The sequence below is a fragment of the Diceros bicornis genome, chromosome 29, assembly GCF_020826845.1.
Source record: "Diceros bicornis minor isolate mBicDic1 chromosome 29, mDicBic1.mat.cur, whole genome shotgun sequence".
NCBI lineage: Eukaryota > Metazoa > Chordata > Mammalia > Perissodactyla > Rhinocerotidae > Diceros > Diceros bicornis.
In genome coordinates this window covers 32,800,816-32,821,864 of record NC_080768.1, presented here as the reverse complement: position 1 = coordinate 32,821,864, position 21,049 = coordinate 32,800,816, and the positions used below count along the sequence as shown (strand labels likewise).

The window sequence follows — 21,049 nt, the reverse complement described above, 5'->3', positions numbered from 1 at the left end:
GTTGTGATCTGCCAATAGGGGAGGACACGTGCCTAGTACCTGAGAGTGACTACTGTTCAACAGCCATCAAGAGAATGGGGACTTTAGTCCTATAGCCACAGGAACTGAATTCTGTCAACAACCTGAATAAGCTTGGAAAAGGACTCTGAGCTCCAGATGAGAACATATCCCTGGATACCACCATTGGATTTCAGCCTGTGAGATCCTGATCAGAGAACTCGTTTATGCCATGAGTGGACTTTTTTTTTTTTTTTTTTTTTTGTGAGGAGATCAGCCCTGAGCTAACATCCGCCAATCCTCCTCCTTTTTTGCTGAGGAAGACGGCCCTGGGCTAACGTCGGTGCCTATCTTCCTCCACTTTATATGGGACGCCACCACAGCATGGCTTACCAAGCAGTGCGTCGGTGCGCGCCCGGGATACGAACCAGCGAACCCTGGGCCGCCGCAGCGGAGCGCGCGCACTTAACCGCTTGCGCCACCGGGCCGGCCCCATGAGTGGACTTTTGATCTACAAAAAATGTGAGACAATACGTGGATGCTGTTTTATGCTACTACATTTCTGGTAACTTGTTATGTAGCAAGAGGAAATTAATACAGAGGAAAATAAACCATCAAATCTGAGATCGAGTTTAGGGACTAGTTAAGACTGTTTAAACCCCAAGAAGTCATCTTTTGATGTTAGGAACATGTCACGTTGTGTTGAGCTTCAAGTCCATGCCCTTCCTGAACTGCCCTGTGATCCTGCCCTGATGCTTTCTCCAAGTTTTACACATCTTCCCAGTGCGGGAGCCACGGCCATGGTGGCCCTTCTCAGCTAGTGCCCAGGCTCACACAGGTATAAACCTTCAGACTCAGTGAGTCTTACGTCTTCAAAAATCCACTGATTGAGGAAACTGGTTCATGCAGGGATCTTATTAAAGGTTGATCATGTGTTTTGGCTTTCTGTAACCATTTAATGCAGTTACATTTGAGGGCTGTGTTTTGCAAACACAGTGCCTTAACCTGGCATTTCTAAAAGGGTATTGCAGAAGATGTTACAAGAAAGAGCCATCCTATGGTCAAATACATTTGAGAAATGCTGTATATTATATCTTCTTCTTGGAAATTCAAAGTGCATGTTATCATATTAAATAGATTCTACTTACTGGTTTTAATTCTATTCTCTGGAATATTATACAACAATGTTCATCAAAATTCTTCCAGTATTTGAGGTTAGCGTGGAGTAATAGAAAAAGCATGGTTTTCAGGGTCAGAAAGACCTTGCTTTGGAGTATGAGTTTACACTTCCTAGCCCAGTGACCTTGGATGCTATACAACCACTCTCAGCCTTCATTTCCTAATCAGTCTTTTAGCAATTTTTATAGACTCCACAGAGATTATGAAATTTGGTAAAAGTCACCCAGGTAGGTTGTGACATAGCGGAAACTAGAATTCTGATACCCTAATACCTACACCAGGACTCATTTCGCTGTACTACCCTGCTTCAAGACAAGTACCAAAAGATCCACAGAGCTGGGTGGTTAAGGAAAATGTTCTCTCAGTGATGTTAGCATTATGCTTTAGGAATTAATTGTAGGAAGGGCTTCATGGAGGAGGCATGGGTAGCTATGGATTGACTAGAAATTGAGTGGATAAGTGGTTATTTCAGGCAGAGTGGACCATTCTTTTCTGATATATTGGATGGTTAGGAAACAAACCAATGCAGTTTTCTTACTGCAAAAAATAGGTTACAACATACAACACTTTTTTTATCATGGTTTGCAAAATTTCTTCTAGTCTTTAAAATGCAAATTAAGTAGGAATAGTTTCCTTAAATACTTCCTGACTCAAGGCAGGATAATGTCCTTAAAAAGGGTGGTAGAAACTAGAGAGAGAGAAAAAGGAATTCTATGTAAGATAACATGATAGTTGTCATTGTAAGATAGTTGTCATTGTAAAATGGCACTAAAAGGGTGTCAACCTGAGCGAAGGTGGCTTGCCAATGACACTGAAAACTCTGCAAGTATCCATGTCAATAATTGTGATAGACAGAGAACTGGCTTCTGGAAGCCCTCATGGCATCTACAAATTGACCAAGTCGACCAAACTCTGTCTTTACTGTTGGCAGAAGAAAGACCACCTTGATATATAACATCTTCAGAAAAAGCTGGACAGAGTGCTATGACTTGAAGGTGAATAAAATGTTATATGAGACTGACTCTAAAAATGAGTATATTTTCTATTTACTACACTTTAATAAGTGGGCCCCTATTTTCCTCATAAAGTTTCCAAATGTAAATATTTTCCATGCATAAGGATGACACTTTACGTAACATTTATGATGCATTCTAAAAGACATCCGGGCCAAGTAATAAGAATCCTGTAGATACATCACATTTTCTGATTGTTTAAATTAAATATGCAGAAGAACAGTAGATTTTCACGCTCTGCACTCCTGAGATAAGCGGCTGCTACCTGGTTAGCTTAGGAGTTGTAAGTCAGTGAGAAACTCCAAGTATGCTGTCTATTTTGTAACAGACAAATCATCCCCCAACTTCCACCAATTTTTGAAGAAAGATAAGAGAATTGCTTAAAGGAAAAATTGTAACATGCAAGATTCCCATTTAAGTCATTTCTACCAAAAAAGTAGATTCTGCAGTAATACTGCTTTAATAAGGAATGATGAAATAAATTACTTGAGGATTCTTCCCCTCTCTTCAGTATTAGCAAAATCATTTTGCTTCAGTCTATGATTTTTAGATTGGTGATACTGTTGCTTTACCAATTAGCAATAAGCATTAGATAATTCACTTGGGTTAAATGTAAAGGGAACCAACCTGCTTCTAAAGGTTGACACAATAATGGCCGCTCTAAAGAACAGAACAGAAATATTTGGAAAACCATTTAGATAAGAGACATGAAGGGATATGACGGATCTGAGGCTGAACATAACCAGATGCCTTCAATGAGGATACCACTGCATTGATTTAGATATTTAAAATCAATATTATTATATATATAATTATATACATATATATGTATCTCTTTTACCTCTCATGGTTCCATTGTTAAATTTATGAAATAGTGACACTAAGACAATCTATTAAAGCAAGGTATGGAGTGGGAGCTCTAAGCTTGAAAATGCAGGGATTTTTTTTTTGGAGATATTAGAAATATTTCAAAGACATCTATTGAAAACTTCAGAAGTTTTCGTTCCTTATTATTATTTTTAATCAACAAAGCCCTATTATTAACTTATTAAAACCACCTAATGCAGTCTCTTTCAGCCTAGTGGCCATGAAGTATGATGCACTTTACTAATTGATCTATTAGTCCTAACTCCCTCATTAATATATTCCCATATCTAGAAGGTATCCTGCCTCCTCCCCAAGTAATCCCAATTTCTTAACGTTTTCTGTATCTTCAGTTTTCTTGAACCATCTCCCCCCCAGATCAAGTCATTTTTAGGGGGAAGAGGATTTTTCTTTTCTAGATATATCACCAGATGTATGCTTTTCCCAGGAGTGAGACAGTCTCAGGGTTGGAAGGACCTTGAGTGATCCTTCATTCAAGACATCCCTTTGCAAGCAGATCTACATGCAGGAAACGCATTCTATTCTTGAAGATCTAAAGAATGAGCACTTATTCTAGCTGATCACACAAATAGTTATACCCCATCCTACAGTCTTGAGGAAAGAAATTCCCAGTTTTCATAGACTTTCATACTCAAAGACAAAATTGCTGGTGCTGTTTTTGTCACTAGTGCCTAAGCCTCCCAGGAGAAGGCTTATATTATGGACAAGGTCCACAATTAGGACTGATAACTTAGACCTTCTTGACTGGAATCTTGAAGTAGAGTAGTATGGAAATCCAGACTTTGATCTTGAAGTCAGATATCTCAGTTGGGAACTCTGACTGCCCATCTTATTAGCTCTATGATCTTGGACAAGAAGGTCGACCTCTTTGAGACCGCTGTATAAAACTGTCATGGTATAATACTAATCCACAGAGTTGTGATGGTTATACGTGAAAGCACTTGAAATGGTACCTGAAATATAGTGGCTTTCAAAAATTATTAATTTTATTCTGACATGGGAAATGGTAACAAATTAGATTTGCCTAAGAAATACAGTTTATTACAAAGAGATGGAGATGCACTGGGTCAAATTCCAGCAGTAACACTTGAAGCAATAAATAAAATGATCCTTACAGGATCAAAAGGGTTACTAAAGCTTCTAAAATGCAGTAGCCTACAAATTGGATGACTGTAGCCCAACACTGAATATCTAAATATTATTCTGATACTTGCCTCCTTTTATCAAGAGATACTGTGATGTCATCTTCAAGGCATTTCAAAATGATCGTAAACTTTGTGAAACATTAGAAAAGGAATTGGAGAGTAAAGGATGAGATTATGTTTATTAGCTCATTTTCCTTCCATGCACCTCAAGAATTTATTTAAGCAAGGAGCAAAAGTACCAGGATGTATCAACTCTGTCATATTCCTCTTACATAAATATCCTATAATAGCAAAAGTTGATCCTCAATATCTGAGTGCCTTAAAATACAAAAACCTTTTAAACCTCAAATTCTTTTGTTGACCTGTTAACAGACATTTAGGGCAATTTGCATCAGAGGCATCTTTATGTTCTGCCTTTTCATGCTTGCTTCTGAATAGCAGCTCTTCTTGGATTTTCGTTTTGTTTTTATTTTAAAACTTTCTTACAATTTTTATTTTACTTTGAAATGTATTGTGTTAAATATGCCATGACTGTTCAAGAAAGAGACTCTAAAAATATCCTACCCTAGGTTTCTGGATCTACTTTCCCCATCAAAATTACTTTAGCGCATAATGCTAATTGGCAATAATGAATGCAAATACTGTATAAACATGTCAGTTAAGACAGCTATCAGTTTTGAGGCACAATCCTTTGGAAAGCCATCCGCTCTTTAGAAAAACTATTTGGGGAATTAGCAATACTCATTTTGCATAAACAATGAGTTGAAATGAGAATGGAGGGAAGTGATAACGCTATAAGGCTACAAGTTTTCAAAGAAAAAAACCCTGAAATTGAGTTGTGTGGGTACAAAATATGCTAAACCTTCTGCCAAGCCAGAAAGGAAAAATATGTATTATTTATATATTTATACATAAATATGTATGTGTGTATGTATGTGTGTGTATATACATACAGTCCCATGTCTAGAATATACCCTGCCTCCTCCCCAGGTAATACATATATATATACACACATATATATATATTCTATAAGTAAATAATAAAATGTGTTTTTCTAAACCACTCAGGGATTATCTTAGAATTACTAACCAAAAGCATCACCTGCCCCCCTGATTCTACTCCTCAGCTACTCTCTCCCTCTACCTTCAAATAACCATTCAGCAGGGAATGCCATTGTCTACTCTATAAGCTCAAATCCAGAGCCATGAATTCATTCAGTGGTTTAGGGCAAATCAGAGCCATGGCAGAGATCAGGCGTCTTTGTGCAAAAGTTCTCAAGTGCATTCTCCTTTGACTCCCATTCTAACTCTGCCCTTCAATAGTGATATGACCTCAGACAAGGTCCTTTCCCTCTTTGCTCTGCCATTTCCTTACTTTGTTGAATGCGATTAATATCTACTCTGTCTTATGTTATTGTATATACAAATCTAGGTTTAATGGAAATGGGGATGTGCAGAACCCTGAGTCTGGAGGGTATGAGAAAGTGTAAGACAATAAGGAGCCAAGGTCCTGATAGTGAAATAACACATGAGCAACTGACTTCTGGAAAAGCAGCCAGAGCCAGCAGAAAAACAGCCCAATGGTGACCTTGTGTCTCTTTATGGTATGTGTCTCAACTGTACCATCAGCCAGTAATGAATCTCAGCTGATATTGCAAGCCTACAAGGGACAAGTAGATTGTGATTTTGTGTATAAAAAGCCCTGTACCAGTTCCTTCCTCAAAATTCTCTCCACGGAGCCTAAGATCTGATGGGTTGAGTTCCCCTGCCCAGTGGTAAGCTCAGTACAATCTTCATGCTGAGAAAAAGTTTACTTTCCTTTATCAGTAATGAGGATCGAAAGTTAGTGCATTCTGAAGCTGTTTCAGAACCTGTATAGCATGACTGATATAGGTATACTGTTCTTACTGTCCTTTAGAAACAGGGTAAGGACTCACCTCTAGGATTGATGTCTGCACTTGGAGGATCTGTTCATGGCCTTTGAGCTGCCGGATGCAGATTTTGCAGGACAGCTGGGTGGTGGTGGGCGTGTAGCGCTCCAGGGAGAAGGCACAGTGCAGGGGCTGCCGGTTACTGCACCACACACGGGAGAACGGGACTTCCTGCAGGGGAGATGGGGGAGAGAAGAGGGGCATGGTGTGCAGAGCCCAGCTGAGATGAGCAAAGAACAGGAGAGACTTAATATCAATTATGATGATGATGACGATGATCGCAGCAGAGATAATTGCCTAACCGCCGTTGGTGGAATTGTAGAAATAATGTTCCAGCATTATGCCAAGCAGCACAAAAGTAATTAATGTCAATTCCAGATGACAACATTTGAATTTCAAAACCACAATGCAAGAGCTCAGATTTCACTTGATGACACAAACAATTAGAAAGAATACTATCAAAAATTAATCATCATGTTTTTCCACTAAAAATTATTCTTTAGAAGATTCCTACGGTCCATCCTTCTACCTAAGCCTGGGTATTTTCTCACTTGAATGAAAATTATGCTAAAGAAGTGACTAACCAGAACTTATCCCCACACCACAAACTCATGCAGAATTGGGTAAACAGAACACAATATTGCTAATGTATCCAGCATAAAAATTATACTTATTGCAAAATCACACACACACACACACACACACACACACACATATACACCCACACACACCCCAGAGAGAGACACAAACACAGTGGGCCTCCCCAGAGCAGTCTAGTTTGCCAACTCCTTATTCATTTAATTCATCCATTCCACAATTATGTGTACAGTGCCGGCTAATGACCAAACACTGTACTAGATAAGCAGTAAGAAACAATATGAAATTATGTTCGGTCTCTACTCTCAAGGGACTTACAGACAACTGAGTGGCAAAAGTAATTTTTACTGAATGATGGGGAGGAAATCATAAAATCTATATAGATCACCCTTTTCCTCAATACCAGCCAGTGCTTGGCACCAATTGGAATATGCTCAGGTACACGGCTTTACAATCATGTGAAGTAGAGGTCAGTCAGTGATATTCTTTCATCTACTAAAAAGTCTCTCCTTTCTACTCAAATCAGGCTGGAATTCTTGGCAATGACCATGTACATCCAGAGTCTAGTAATCTTTATCCTCACTTTTTTCTTTTTTGCATCTCATTAATTTGCTCTTATACCTGTTTGTAGAAATATAATTTTCTCCAGTACTAACACTGAAAGGTGGCAAAACATGTATCAAGTCTGGAAGTTTGATACTTTAAAGTGTGACTGGTGATGAAGCCCGCATGTGTTGTGAGAATAAGGTCCATGATTAAAATTCTGTCTACTTACTTTGAGGAACACTAAGATACCTAGTTATTCCTAAACTCTAACGGGCACACTTGTTTGTTTCCTAATTTTTTCTATAAGAAGTCCCACAAATCCTGATTTTGGATACTTCGTGAGAAAGATCAGCAGGGAGGGATGGATTTTAGATTGTTGCCCCCTTGAAGAGAGGAGAGCCAGCTTTATGAGAGAACAAAATCCACCATTAACCTCTACCACACATCCCAGCGATGCATATAAGAGCTTTGTGTTTTTGTTTTATTTGTTTGTTCTTAATCTTGAATCAAGAGAAAGACAGTAGACCTTTGTCTCAAGAAGTAGAGACAAAGACTCAGAGAAGGTCTATATGTGTGACACCATGCGGCATATTTCATTGACTTTCCTGTGCAAGATGTGGGCTGTTACGATGCCACACTATCTTTGCCATTCCCAGCCCCAAATGGCAGGGGCTGGAAGTCTGAAAATTACATTTCACAGACTCCTGCCAGCAGGGAGTTCACATTTTCATTTTGCAATGAGAGGCACCTGTGCTAGACTTCGAAGAGGAAGAGGAGTGGAAGCTATCTCTGCTCCTCTAACATCAGCAAGACGACAGCACATGTGAGTTTTTCAGGGGCTTCTGCACATTTCCCTGAGAACCATCTGCTCCAGCGCTATTGTGTTTTCCTGAAATTCCTAAACTTGCTAGTTTCCTAATATCACTAGTGGCTTTCTCTGACCCTGGCTCTATCAGGTTTTCTAAAGGTTCTGTAAGCACATAAATCCCTTGATTAAATTTCTCCTTGGTTGAAATAACTTGAGTGGTTGCTGTTTTCTTGACCCACACAATTCTATAATGAAACTCCAGTGGATTTGAAGAAGTTCTCTTAGACACTGATATGATCTGGACAACACTGAAAAGTGACACTAGTGGGTTCCACAGAAAGGCTGTCATCTAGGGGAAATTCTGGGAGAAGCATTAAGCTAATGGTCACGAAGGAAGCTCTTGACTAGGGCGCAACTTGCTTATACCACCAGCAAGACAGCACAGGTCCATTTAATGGTATCTCTTTCCCATTGTCTTTCTATACAGAGAGATTTACTTATGATCCCTTCTCTTTCCCTACTGGTAGTAGACACTGCAGCAGAAGGCACGTCTGATCTGTGTGTCCTCCCAGCAAGCTTTAGAGGAAGTTATTTTCCCTAAACACTCTAAAATGACTTTTCACCTACACCAAATTCTACACCAGATAAAAGAAATAATAATATGTATTTACAAGTTCTGCCATTTCTCCTTAGTTTCTTCTTTTCCTCCTGAGCCTTCTTCAGTTTTGTAAACCATAGGTAATCCTTACTTCACATCTCAGCCTCCAACACTTCTCTTTCTGCCTACTCAACTCTTCAACGTCCTGTCTGCTCACATATGCCCAATTGCCATCTTTCCATGGAGGACTCCAATAGCTACATCTCTGGTATTTATCTCATTATCGTTAATCACTGGCATTATAACCCTAATCACTACAAATCATTTTATTTAGCCTTCCTTTCTCTGACAACTCTACTTTCTGAAAACTGATTATCACCACTTCGCTCTCTCTCTCATTGTCATTCTTCTCCAATTTTCCTCTCTCTATTAATGATCCTCTTCTCTCACCTCATTATAGCTAACTGTAGTAACCTACTCACCAATCTTCCTGCCTCAGTCTCTACTACACAAAGTTAATGAGGGGGTTAGAGCTTGACTGGAGGGGGAAACAAAGCAGTTCATTGGTATTCTTCAAGGAATAGTATTCTTGTCTCTCTTTTACCTCTAATCATGAATGGGGGACACAGATCACTGGGAACTCTTTCATTACAAGAATTCCTTTGCTTGGGGGACCAGAATGGCCCCCTAATGCCTGCCATCTTAAACACAGTCCCCTACCTGGCTTTCAAGGGCGTCCATCATCTAATGCCTCATCCTTATACTCCTTTTAATAGTCCTCAAATAAACTCGCTTCTCTAAACCAGTAAATTTTTAGAGTTACGTTGCACCATCCCCTTCAATGAAAATAACTATAACATAGGGCTCTGTGGTTAATAGATGGTTTTTGTTAACTAAGGTAATTTTGCCTAACAAAACTAAGGAGGTTTTTGTTTTCTAAAACTGAAATTTGAGTCATTATAATGTAATGTAATGTAATGTAATATAAGGGCCAAATCAAGCTGAATTCAAGGTCCAGCTCTTAAACAAACCTGCATTTTCTGTAGTGGATTTGAATCCTTGGTAATGCTTACCTTCCTAAAAAATGGCACTGACCATTTACTGAAGTGTCTTCTCTGATATCACTTGCTCAATTTCCTATATTTTCTCCTGAAACATTTGAAGAAAGGTAAAAAGAGTAATGCCCACTGCAGAGATAATTTTCCCTTGGAGAAAGACATGAGAAGCAGCACACATGCAAAAATCCTCTCTTTTCTCTTTCCATTCCACTGAACACAATCAAAACATTTTAAAAATCTGATTTGAAGACAAGATCAAAAGAATATTTTGTTGACTTGAGTAGCAGCTGTCAATAGTGCTCAACAAAACATTTAAAAATAATAGAATTAGAAGGACTGTGATTAGTGCGTTTTCAGGGCAACCATCTTTGCTTTCATTTATTCAAAAAACAAAAAAAACCACCAAGATGCTCACTGAGCTGAGAGGAATTATGTGGAAAGTAATATGGGAGGACAAAGTGTAGCAAAGTTACGGGTGTTGAAAGAATTCCGGAAATGTTTTCATTTTGATTCCATTATAATTAGGTTCCTAGCAGATGGAGAGAATGTAAATTATATCCTAGCAGGAGACAGACATTGGGTTCTCCAAGATACATAGCCTGCTGAAAAGACAGATGCTTTTTTCCTAGGGAGGTGACAGCCTGACTTTGTGTTTTGTAGGATTTAAAAGATAAATTAATATTTTATCGTATACTGTATATTACAGCTTTTCCACCCCACAGTCAGCAAGGAATAAAGGAAATGGTGATTAAGTAGAACTCAGGTCCTAGTAACCTATTGAAAGCAGAGCTATTTACTTCCTAGAGGAGGGTTGCTAAATCTGGGGAGGGGACAATAGCATATCTCTAATTGTGATAGAGTCTTAAAGAGCTCAAGAAGAAAAGTGGAATAATTGTTTATTTTGGGAGGACTAGCATTGTGGCCTTCTTTGAATCAAGGTTGATGGGTGCTACTGTAACCAGGTCTCCTAAGAACTCACAGAGCCTTTCCTTTCCTATCACCCATCATACCTGGCTTTATAAGCATTAAGGGTTGTAGCAAAGCATTCCATCAACTGTAATCCTCCAGAACCTAAACCAACAAGGCTTAAAACCTAGTTAGTCTTTCTACAGGGTCTCAACACAGCTCTGAGCCCAACCTCGAACTCACACCATTCTAAAAACATTTCTTGTGCAGTTGGTTGGTGTCTCATAGGGCAACTGTTCTATGCACTGGATCCTTCCCAGGCCTGCACCTTTGTGGGAAATTCCACCTTTCCCAGAAGAAAGAAGGAAGGCTTCTCAGGAGAGTAGGCTTTGGGTACCAAACAGCATACGTTGATTCCCAGATTCCTGATTTGAAGTTAGGGAAAGGGAGAGAGAAATAAGAAGACAAGGATGTCACAGGTCTTCATGCACTAAGTTGGAAGATGACAGGGAGATATACCAGTTGAAGGAGAGACCTATAAATGATGTCAGGCATTGTGAGATTTTCTGTCTCTACAACAGCTCTCTGTCAGTTCCCATCCACTAAGTCCTAATGAAAAGCCATTCTCTATTATCCACATCAAGTCTGTCAGTGCACAATATGTTCTATGTGAGGTTCAAGCAGGCTGAACACAACCCCTCCCCAAAGTGCTTACATCTGATGCCCAGAACAAGCACAGCACAGCCATTAAGACAAGCACAATATGCATTCACACAAGCTGGGGGATTTCAACGATGACAGGGGCAAGGAATTGGTGGTAGGGGTGATAAAGAGAAAGGAGGAATAGAGCAGAAAGCCATTTCTGGGTAAGTGAAATGAAGAGGAAATGAAAACTCAGTGGAGAGAAAATGAGATTTTTTCTTGGCCTTCCTGGACTCTTTCAAATTATGCTCAATTACAGAAGGCAAATATTTATACGTGTTCACAACCTCCATGCAATCTAACTCATCCCAGCAGTAAAGCTTGTTGAGTTTTCTTGTGAGCCAATACCTTTTGGCTTTGGCTGGCTCTGTTGCATCCTCTGAGGTCAGCAGGCACTTAGCCCCCCATGCCTTTTCTGCCCAGGGCTCTCTTTGGAATCCCTGGTGTTGAAATTATTGTTTAAGTGCTGCTGCAAGGTTATGGTTTTTTCATTTGATTTTTTATCTCCAAGCATTAAACTTAATAGTTACTTTGGACTGAGTAACTTGCATTAGATCCAGTGAAGCGATGCCCTTAGATGTATAAAGATTAATACAAAGGAATTTACACGACTATCAGGACTTGTTTTAATAATACCCTGAAGTTCAATTTGGACTAGAAACTTTGAATATTGCTTTCTGAGAAACAGAGACATCTAAGTCTAGAACATCATAAAATACATTTATTAGTTAAAAAAACCTCTCTCCATGAGGAAGTGTGCCAAAAAAAAAAAAAAAAAAAAAAATTCATGTCCATGAGAGATGTTCTTGTTGCTTTGAATGCAGTAAAACTGTACATAGAGGTGCAATTCCCAAGGAAATGAGAAGCTTGAAAAGTAAATAGGAAAATATGACCTTGTCTAATTTGAAAATTCTGACTTTTAGAAGTTGAAAGGATTGGTGGTTCAACTTTTTTCTAACTCTCATGGTGTAGTCAAGGTTTTTCTCTTTGTGGTTTGGCTTGTTCCCATTCTGACATCTGGTACACCTTGTGTAAGTTTTTTTTTAAATGAATGCTGCAAGGATGGAAAGGTTAAAAAACCCACAGGACTCTGCAGGTGATGTTGATGGGCAGAACAAAGAAGTTTGAAAGACTTCTGTGATTCCAAATCAATAGGAATCCACCAGCAGCTTTTCCAGAGTAAAGGAAATGTCCTGTCACTTGAAGCACAGATGACGCTCGCTTAAGAAACTCCTGTAGACCAGCTGGCTGCTTATGATAACAATACTTATCACTGGGAATTTCTATAGAATTCAGTGGCAGGGTCACACATTGATAAGCAATCTTTTTATGTAAGCATCTACTCAAATTCTATAAAAGTTATCCGAGACTCTAAGTATGCTGCAGTGTTTTTAAAAAAAGTTCACTAATACAGAGATATGTGAACAATAATACTATTTAAACATCTTTATATATTTATAAAAAATTCTAGAGGCATTATCCTTTCTTTGCCTCTTAATCTGTAATTTCTTCTTCCCATCTTGCCCAATTCATTTGACAGCAAGCACTTCATATATTCAGGACAAAATCTCTTGTTCCCACTTGGCCAGCCGTAGCTCTCTACAACTCAAAATCATCACCCTTAAAAGATTTCTCACCGACATTCAGTTCATTCATTGCTGAACATGATTAAATCAATGTCTCAGAATGAACTGATTTTAATAAAAACAAACCTTGCTCTGAGTTGTTAAATTACCATCTTCAATCTATATCAAGCAACAATTTAAACAGGAGAGAGGAGAAACATCACCTTACCTGACATGCAAGCACCTTTTTTCCCACCTGTTAGAAACCTGTGAATTTATGACAATATGTTTCATTCCCTGTGTGTAGTCCTAACTGTTACATTTCTGTGACAGTTTTGAATTTAAATCCATACTTTTAAAGGAAGAGGAAAGTCAAGAGTACCCTCACTAGGATTTGTGACACGCTTGCTGGTTGAAGCAAAGCTATTTCTGTTAGAAACCCATTTGGCTGGTACCTGGCATGCAGTGAATGGTTTAATTCTCCAGAGGAATGGGGGGATATCAAGGACAGAGATCTGAAGACTAAAGGTATTCCCTTTGAAATGCAGCAACTTGGGTTCTTCCAGGAGCTGTCCACCGTGATGCCTCTCATCTGAAACCACTTCCTACAGGACAGGGAAAAGAAAAGAGGCACGACAATGAAGTATCCGATTTTCTCCACATTCTCTTTCCATAGACATGTATGCTCACTACCATGTGTCTTCCAGAAATAGACAAACAGCAGAATAGACACAAATTCTTCTACAGCCCCATATCCTTGAAAGGTCAGGATTAAAGACCAAAAGCTGCTGAGTAATAAGGATTTGGGCAGAAAGAAACAATCATTCTTTATTATTTGTGTTTCTTAGGCTTTTAAACACATTACACCTTTCCCTAAAAGACCTCCCCTGTCCCAAGCAAACTGTAATACTGTTGAGTTTCCCCAACTGTATGAATTTCATTCTCATTTGGCCATGATCAAGGGATGTATTCATATTTAGCCTGACACATCATATTTCACACTAACGGTAGAAACAGCTCTTCTCCGCTCTGATTCCTTTGCCCTCACCAACACAGGCATTGTACACAGACATCTATTCTTTGGCTCAAAATAAATTTTATAGAGTGCACGTATCATGTTTATTTGTAGTAATGTTCATAAAAGTTATCATGCCAAAAGGCCAAGAAAAAATAAGCTGTTTAGCAAGTCAGTTTTAGCTCAGAAAAAAAAATCAAATTTCTGAGATAAATACTTCTGCATCTTTCACTGAGAAATCTTTATATCGAATACAAACACAATTCACACACATTCTATTGAGTAAACGATTTAATTAGTTCCAAATTTGTGGTGTTTAGAAGCATATTGGAGAGATGATAGGACAAGTGAAATAATAGAGCAGACATGAATTCTGTAAAATATTAAACTACTGTGGGGGTGAGGCTTTAAGTGTTACTGAGATAAAAGATCTCCCTAAATCCATTTTTAAAAATCACCATTAATTAGCTTATAATTTCCTACAGAGCTAGGATAAATAGGAAAATTGAAATCCTTTAATTACGTCCCATAATCTTCCCAGATTCTAAAAAAGATTGTAAGAAGTCAGGCAAATTGGTTTATAAATACAATAGAACTTACTATTCAATTATCAGTGAGTAAAAACAGCTTCAGAGGTTTTCTTATTCATCTCTTCTCTATGTATAGAATAACATTAATAAAAACATTTCTGACTAAGAAGCAGCTGTCCAGCATTTGTCCTTCCTATACACATAAACAGTTAATAGGTTGCTAGCATCTTCTCTCAGGACCAAAAGATTCAACGTCAATGTCATTTTCTCTGGCTTTTTGGTCTTGCTATTGGGAGAGGTGTTTCTTAGGGCCCTTAAGTCAGCACTGAACTTTCTGTGATGATGAAAATGTTCTATATCTGTGCTGTCCAATGTGGTATCCACCAGCCACAATGGCTGTTAAGCACTTGAAATGTAGCTGGAGTGACTAAGAAACTGAATTTTTCATTTTAATTAATTTAAATTTAAATACCCACATGTAGTTAGCAATTACTGTACTGAACAGTTCAGTACTAGGTAATTCATCATATTGTGGATCTAAGAGTTGGGCATAACAATATGGTAGCCAGTGTCAGATGGGGGCTGCAAACAGGGGACAGAAAATGGCAGGGTGGGGAGGAAAGGGAATTCATTCCAAAGGCTGACTTTACATCTTTTACAGATGCTGGTCACTGGCTCCTTCTTTTGAGATTTAATGAGTGTCCACCAGAGCTATGCTTGAGCTGGACCCTGGGTGTACAGAAATGAAACTATCTCTGCCACCAAGGAGCTCATAGACTAGCGAGAAGGTCAGAACAGTAGGCATATTATCACATAGTGTCTAAGTAGTACCATATATGCATGCCTGGGAGGTTAAGGCGGGACAGAGGGTGCCTAACACAGATGGGAGAAGAAGCGAGGAAGGGATTTGGGAAATTAATAGAGGAAGTGATATTTGAGCTAAACCTTGAAGTAAAATAGGGGCTAGTCACAGGAAAAAGAGCGAGAGTGCATTCCAGACACTGAGCAGGGTATGTACAAAGGCACCAGCCAGACAGCGCTGGGAGAGAAGGTTGGGGTGGAAAGTGTGGCTGGAGATGACGACAATGTAGGGCAGGGACCAAATCATGAATTCTTGCTTGCCATGCTGAGGACTTTGTATTTCATTTTAGGGTAATGTCGCTCTGGTTTTAAGGGCATCAGAATCTTCTGGGGGCTACACATACTCAAGAGAGGACTAGTCTTGTTAACTGAAAATGGAAGCACAGGATTCTAATCACATTTCTCTGTGGTCTTGGACAAGGTACTTAGTTTCTTTAGGTCTCAGTTCCTTACTTAGCTTTCTTCATAGCCAAGCAAAATAATTAGCATGATAACATACTAACCTCTTTTTGCAATTCTCTCTAGTGCAAGGTTAGAAACAAGTACAAATAAGAAACGTGCTTATTAAAACCATATTAAAGCCACAGAATAACAGTGTTGATTCTTCAACGTATTTGACTAGGCTCGCTAAAGTGTACACCTTTTCTTTAAATCTGACTTGCCTGAATGCACAGAGAAGTAAACTGAGGTCAGGAGATGAAGTGACTTACTCAAGGTCATCGGTTACTTAGTGTAGAGCTAGGCTATTTTAATATTCAGAGAGTACACAGCATCATCACATTAGAAGGGAACTTAATCACGTTAAATCACTAAGTACCTTATCTGCAGATGAAAACATGGAGCCTCCCAAGAAAGTGATCTGCCTAAAGCCACGTGGTTAGTGACAGAGCTAAGACCAGAACAGGGCAACTTGATCATGGTCTAGTGTTTTTTTCACTACATTTCCCTGTCTTTTCCTATACAAAGCTTGATTTCTTTTAAGAGTCATGTGAAGGTCAGATGGCTATTAACTCTGTCTCATAAATAATTTTTCACTGGTGTAAGATATTTGTAAAGATGACAGAAGTCAGTCTGTATTTGCCCTAGGGTTATACATGCTCTCTAAGCCATCCGTGAAATGCAAAACGGAGAATATTAGGAATTATTAAAATGAATATCTACTTATAATTATCACAGAGGAAAATGGTACCTTTTAAAAATTTCTGCTTTAGGGACCCAAATTTAAATACAACCATGATTTATTTTTGCTTTTTTAGCTTACTTACTTTAATCTCCACATAGTGAACCAAGTCTATACAATTAACAGTCTCATAATCTTGCACAAAATATTAAGCAATTATAGTTATTCTGTAATAAAACAATTAATTATTAAAATGAAGAAGCCCAATAATGAACTAACCATTGTATTTATATATTTGTAAAGGCACAGTGGCTTCAGAGATAAAGATATAAACTCCTGAGTACAAGCTTTAAAATACCCTCCAAATAGAATAAATTTGTAACTAACATAGAATTCCCAGTTATGCCCTTAATCTATTGTTCTCTCAGGGGCTGGGCCTGGACATCTGTATTTTTAAATGCTTCTCAGAGGATTCTGATGCCCAGCCAGGTTTGGGAATCAGTTATACAAACAACTCTACTGAGCCAGTTCTGAGCCACATGGATGCATCACCCCCAGAATGAGTCCTGATATTCATTTGATTTTTCCTATCTGCCTCCCATATGACAAGGACCTTCTGTCAAACCACTGATTCTATTGTTAAATTGATATCTATGTTAATTAAACTAAAAATAGGGTCTGGCCAGTTTCTTATATATAAAATGTACCTCAAGGCTCTGGTCGGTGTTTTTTCGAGTCACTCTCCATTATTTCACATTGGGGGTTGCTAGGCTTGCAGTTCCAGGAGTTGTGGCCAGAGATACTCGTGCTTTGTGCCTCACTGAGCTCTTTATGTTGATTTAATGAGACAGGCAGCAATATTCAGATGTGCTTCAGGGATACTACACAAGGCAGGCTGAATTTACATATTTATGAGACAAAACTGTTTGAACTTAAGCTCACACATGCACGCGCACACACATACACACATACACACACAGAAATTATGTCGCCGTGGTGTTTTCCTTTAAATGCTTTACGTGAACAATATTTCCCAAGGTTGCATTATTGGTAAACACAAGAACTACATCTGGAGGAAATCCTCTGAAATTAGATTCTAAATCCACATTAATGCCAGGTAAGTAATGAGTACCGAGAGGTATTGAATAGAGTGCTGGGAGCAACGGAGAAAAAACTAGTTGTTTTTTCTTTTTTCTTCCTGAGATAGGGCAAAGGCTTAATTCCTTGCTTTCCCTATGTCAAGGTTTGTTTGAGCTGTGTGCGTGTGTGTGTAAGAGAGAGAGAGAGGAGAGTGTAATAAAATACAATAACAAAAACCTAGGTCTTAAAATGTTACTGCTTTGAAAATATATCACCATTCCTCAAACTTTGGTTTAAATTCATCAAAGGAGGCGATTCAAACACACACACACACACATAAAATGGCAGCTCTAATTATTACACAAACACAGGAGCAGGAGGGACAAGAAGCCATTTGGTCCTTCACCCTCTCCTCACCTTCAGGCAGACGGCATTTTTATTTTTAAAAAAATGTCTGAGCTGATTTAATTTTCCATAGAGATGGTTTTAGATGTAGTTATCGGAACAGATCTTCGAAAATCTGAAACTAAATTAATTATGTCTTACCAAGGTGTATGAGGTATTTCCTTTTTGTCATTCAAAGAAACTACTACTATTTTTCAGATAAAATATCTCCAGAGCAGGGGCCGGCCCGGTGGCGCAAGCGGTTAAGTGCGCGCGCTCCGCTGCGGCGGCCCGGGGTTCGCTGGTTCGGATCCCGGGCGCGCACCGACGCACTGCTTGGTAAGCCATGCTGTGGCGGCGTCCCATATAAAGTGGAGGAAGATGGGCACCGATGTTAGCCCAGGGCTGTCTTCCTCAGCAAAAAAAAGAGGAGGATTGGCGGATGTTAGCTCAGGGCTGATCTCCTCACAAAAAAAAAAAAAAAAAAAAAAAAAAAATATCTCCAGAGCAAATGAGAAGCAAGCATAGTAGGCCTGCATGAGGCGTAGAGGAAGGAGGGCATGACTGAAATGGAGAATATTTGTTTGATTACTAGAATATTTGTTAGTGGGGCCATTATATTGCCAGGCCCTCACCTAGTTCTAAGAGGAGAGAAGAGTTAGATCTGGAAGCTGTCCTTCTTCCAAGGTTTTCCGGTAAAGGGTAGGTTTTTAAGTATTTTTATGGGACATAATTTCCCACTGAGATATGAATGAAGTGAAAGATGGGACCATGCCCTTTAACCAGGCTTCCTTCTTGGTTGAGAGCACAGTTCTAGTTGGGCACATATTTGTTATCATTTCTTTGAGATATGATAGATGCAGTACAATAAACACAGCAACTGTCACACCCAAGCTTGTATCTATTTCCAAATCACAACAAACATTTTCACGACAGTAATAACTGATACAAATTCCAGCACAGGCAATTTCTGCAGAAATGCTTCATGAAAAACTACATATTACTTTTGATTAAGAAATCAGCGTTCTATCAGTTACAGAAAATGAGTCACCACTGTATCAAATATTTTCAGCTCACATCACACAAGTTGGGGAGCTAATATTAATGTGTAAAATCTTTGAGGTTCAAAAAGTGAACTGTTGCTAAGGCTTTCTTAAAGTGGAACTATTTTAATGGATTAGTAACTATATAATTTTCCCCTCTAATTAAAAACCACATATGAAGCCATGAAAAATGTGACATAGATGATTTGGGATATTAAAGTGGTTTAGATGAACCTGTGCAGAAGTCCTGAACACATTCATTTAGCAAGGTAAAAATCTAGAAAGCAAGATCCTTTCAGAAACAAAACCTAGAGACTAAGACCTGGGAGTAAACGGACGTGTTCACAAAAGCTACAAGTTTTAATCTTTCTGTGGGCCAGAAAAGTTATTCAGCCAAGGCTGAGGATCTCTCAGAACCCCACGGGGAAGCATGGCCTTTGCTGCTCATGACAGCTGTCACATACATCCTGTCAACAACAAGTACAACCAAACCCAACTTTAAACTCAGGTTTATTTGACCTAATAGGAGAGAGGAAGAAGCACTGGAGGTAAATAGATTATGACAAATGGGGTCAAAGATATTTCTACTGGAAAACCTTTCTCTAAAGCAAAATTAAAGAGGTTTAAGAAATAGCTTTAAATGGTGAAATAAAGACATTTAGATTCAATTTAGAGGCAGAATAATAGCATTTTCCCTCGCATTGACTAAGAGGGATATATTACCCACAGGGATGGATAGTGGTTTAAAAAGCTGTGTTTAGGGCCTCATTTTCATGACTTCCACTGCAATTCATATTCATCTGTGAACCGTTGACCTGTTGTAGAATCTGGTAGCAATCAACAGCAATGAAAATACATGATCTGAAAGTCACTTAGAATAAACTCTTTAGACAGATGTCTAACTTACTGGTATATACATCAGCAATGAGAACATTATTCAAAGGAAATTCCCAACTGGTTATGAGGGCTGAATTCCAAGGCGGTTGTGACGACAAGATCCTCATAGTCACGCTAGTCAGCAGTGGGTTACCCATATGAGCCAGGAGATTGGAAATCCTCCACGGCCCTCCATGTTTACTCAGCCTTCAAAATCTGGCTGAGTTGCTAAATATCCAACTTGAGTCATGGTGCATTTTACAACTGTTCAGTGGTAGTAACAATCTCAATTCATTCTTTATTTTGACTACTAAATGTCTGTTATGTATTTTATCTTGGAGAAATCCTCTTACCAGGCGTGGCAAGAGCAGATGAGGAGTATATAATGGCAATCATAGGATGAGGTTTAACTACTTATACTGAAGTTCTTTACTCTACCAAGTGGCACCCGCATGAGAAAAGCCCCTTTTAGAAACAGCCAAATATTAAGTGTGCCCTTCATAATGACCTGTGCTACTTAAGACATAGTCAGGGAAGGTTTGGGAACATAGGTTGTCACTGTGTCACCTTATAGCTTATGTTCAGGATTCAGATCACTGTATCTCTTCTATTGGTAAACATGAGTTTTCCAGCTCAGTGTCTTGAAAGCTAGTTACTAAGGAGATGCTCTGCATAATGGACTTAATGATGCAGGACTGGAATAGCAGGGATCTGGGATGAGGTATGTCAGGAGAGCTATGCTATTTATATACGGGCAAAGCTTACACAGGCACTACTGCATTATCCTTTCTGCTATTAATAAACTTGCACTCTAAGTAGCTAATTTAAAATGAATCTTACACATTAAAAGTACCAAAAATGGAAAGGAACTTTGAACCATCTCTGCTCTGGTAGCCCTAATAATTAATAGACTGTGTGTCCAGGATATAATATGACTGCCTGCTGGTAGATATGATTTATAATTGTTGTTCCCTAACCACAACCTTGATTTGATTCAAGCAACTTTCTCACGGCCCTCTGCACATCAAATAGCTCTTGTTTTCCCCATGGCTCATGCCACTCTCCTTACTTAACATGGTATCTCTTTCTCTTTTGCTCCTAAACCTTATTCATCCAAGAAGATTCACAAAGTGTTCTCAAAAACTCTTCTCCAATTCCTCTATTGCAATTGAGTCTCTGTTTTCTGAATTCTGATTCCACTTCTAGTCAGT

The 21,049-nt window shown here is 38.8% G+C and overlaps 1 protein-coding gene across 6 annotated transcripts in view; it reads right to left on the bottom strand.

Annotated features, from left to right (window-relative positions):
• The window catches only part of UNC5D (unc-5 netrin receptor D), a 520,162-nt gene that overhangs the window by 16,072 nt on the left and 483,041 nt on the right, over positions 1-21,049 (bottom strand). For all 6 annotated transcript variants that reach the window (XM_058525192.1, XM_058525193.1, XM_058525190.1 and 3 more), the window contains 2 exons: positions 13,385-13,534; positions 6,156-6,320 (listed from right to left, as the gene is read on the bottom strand). In XM_058525192.1, coding sequence (XP_058381175.1) covers positions 6,156-6,320; positions 13,385-13,534 — 315 coding nt within the window. The remainder of the gene's footprint in view (positions 1-6,155; positions 6,321-13,384; positions 13,535-21,049) is intronic.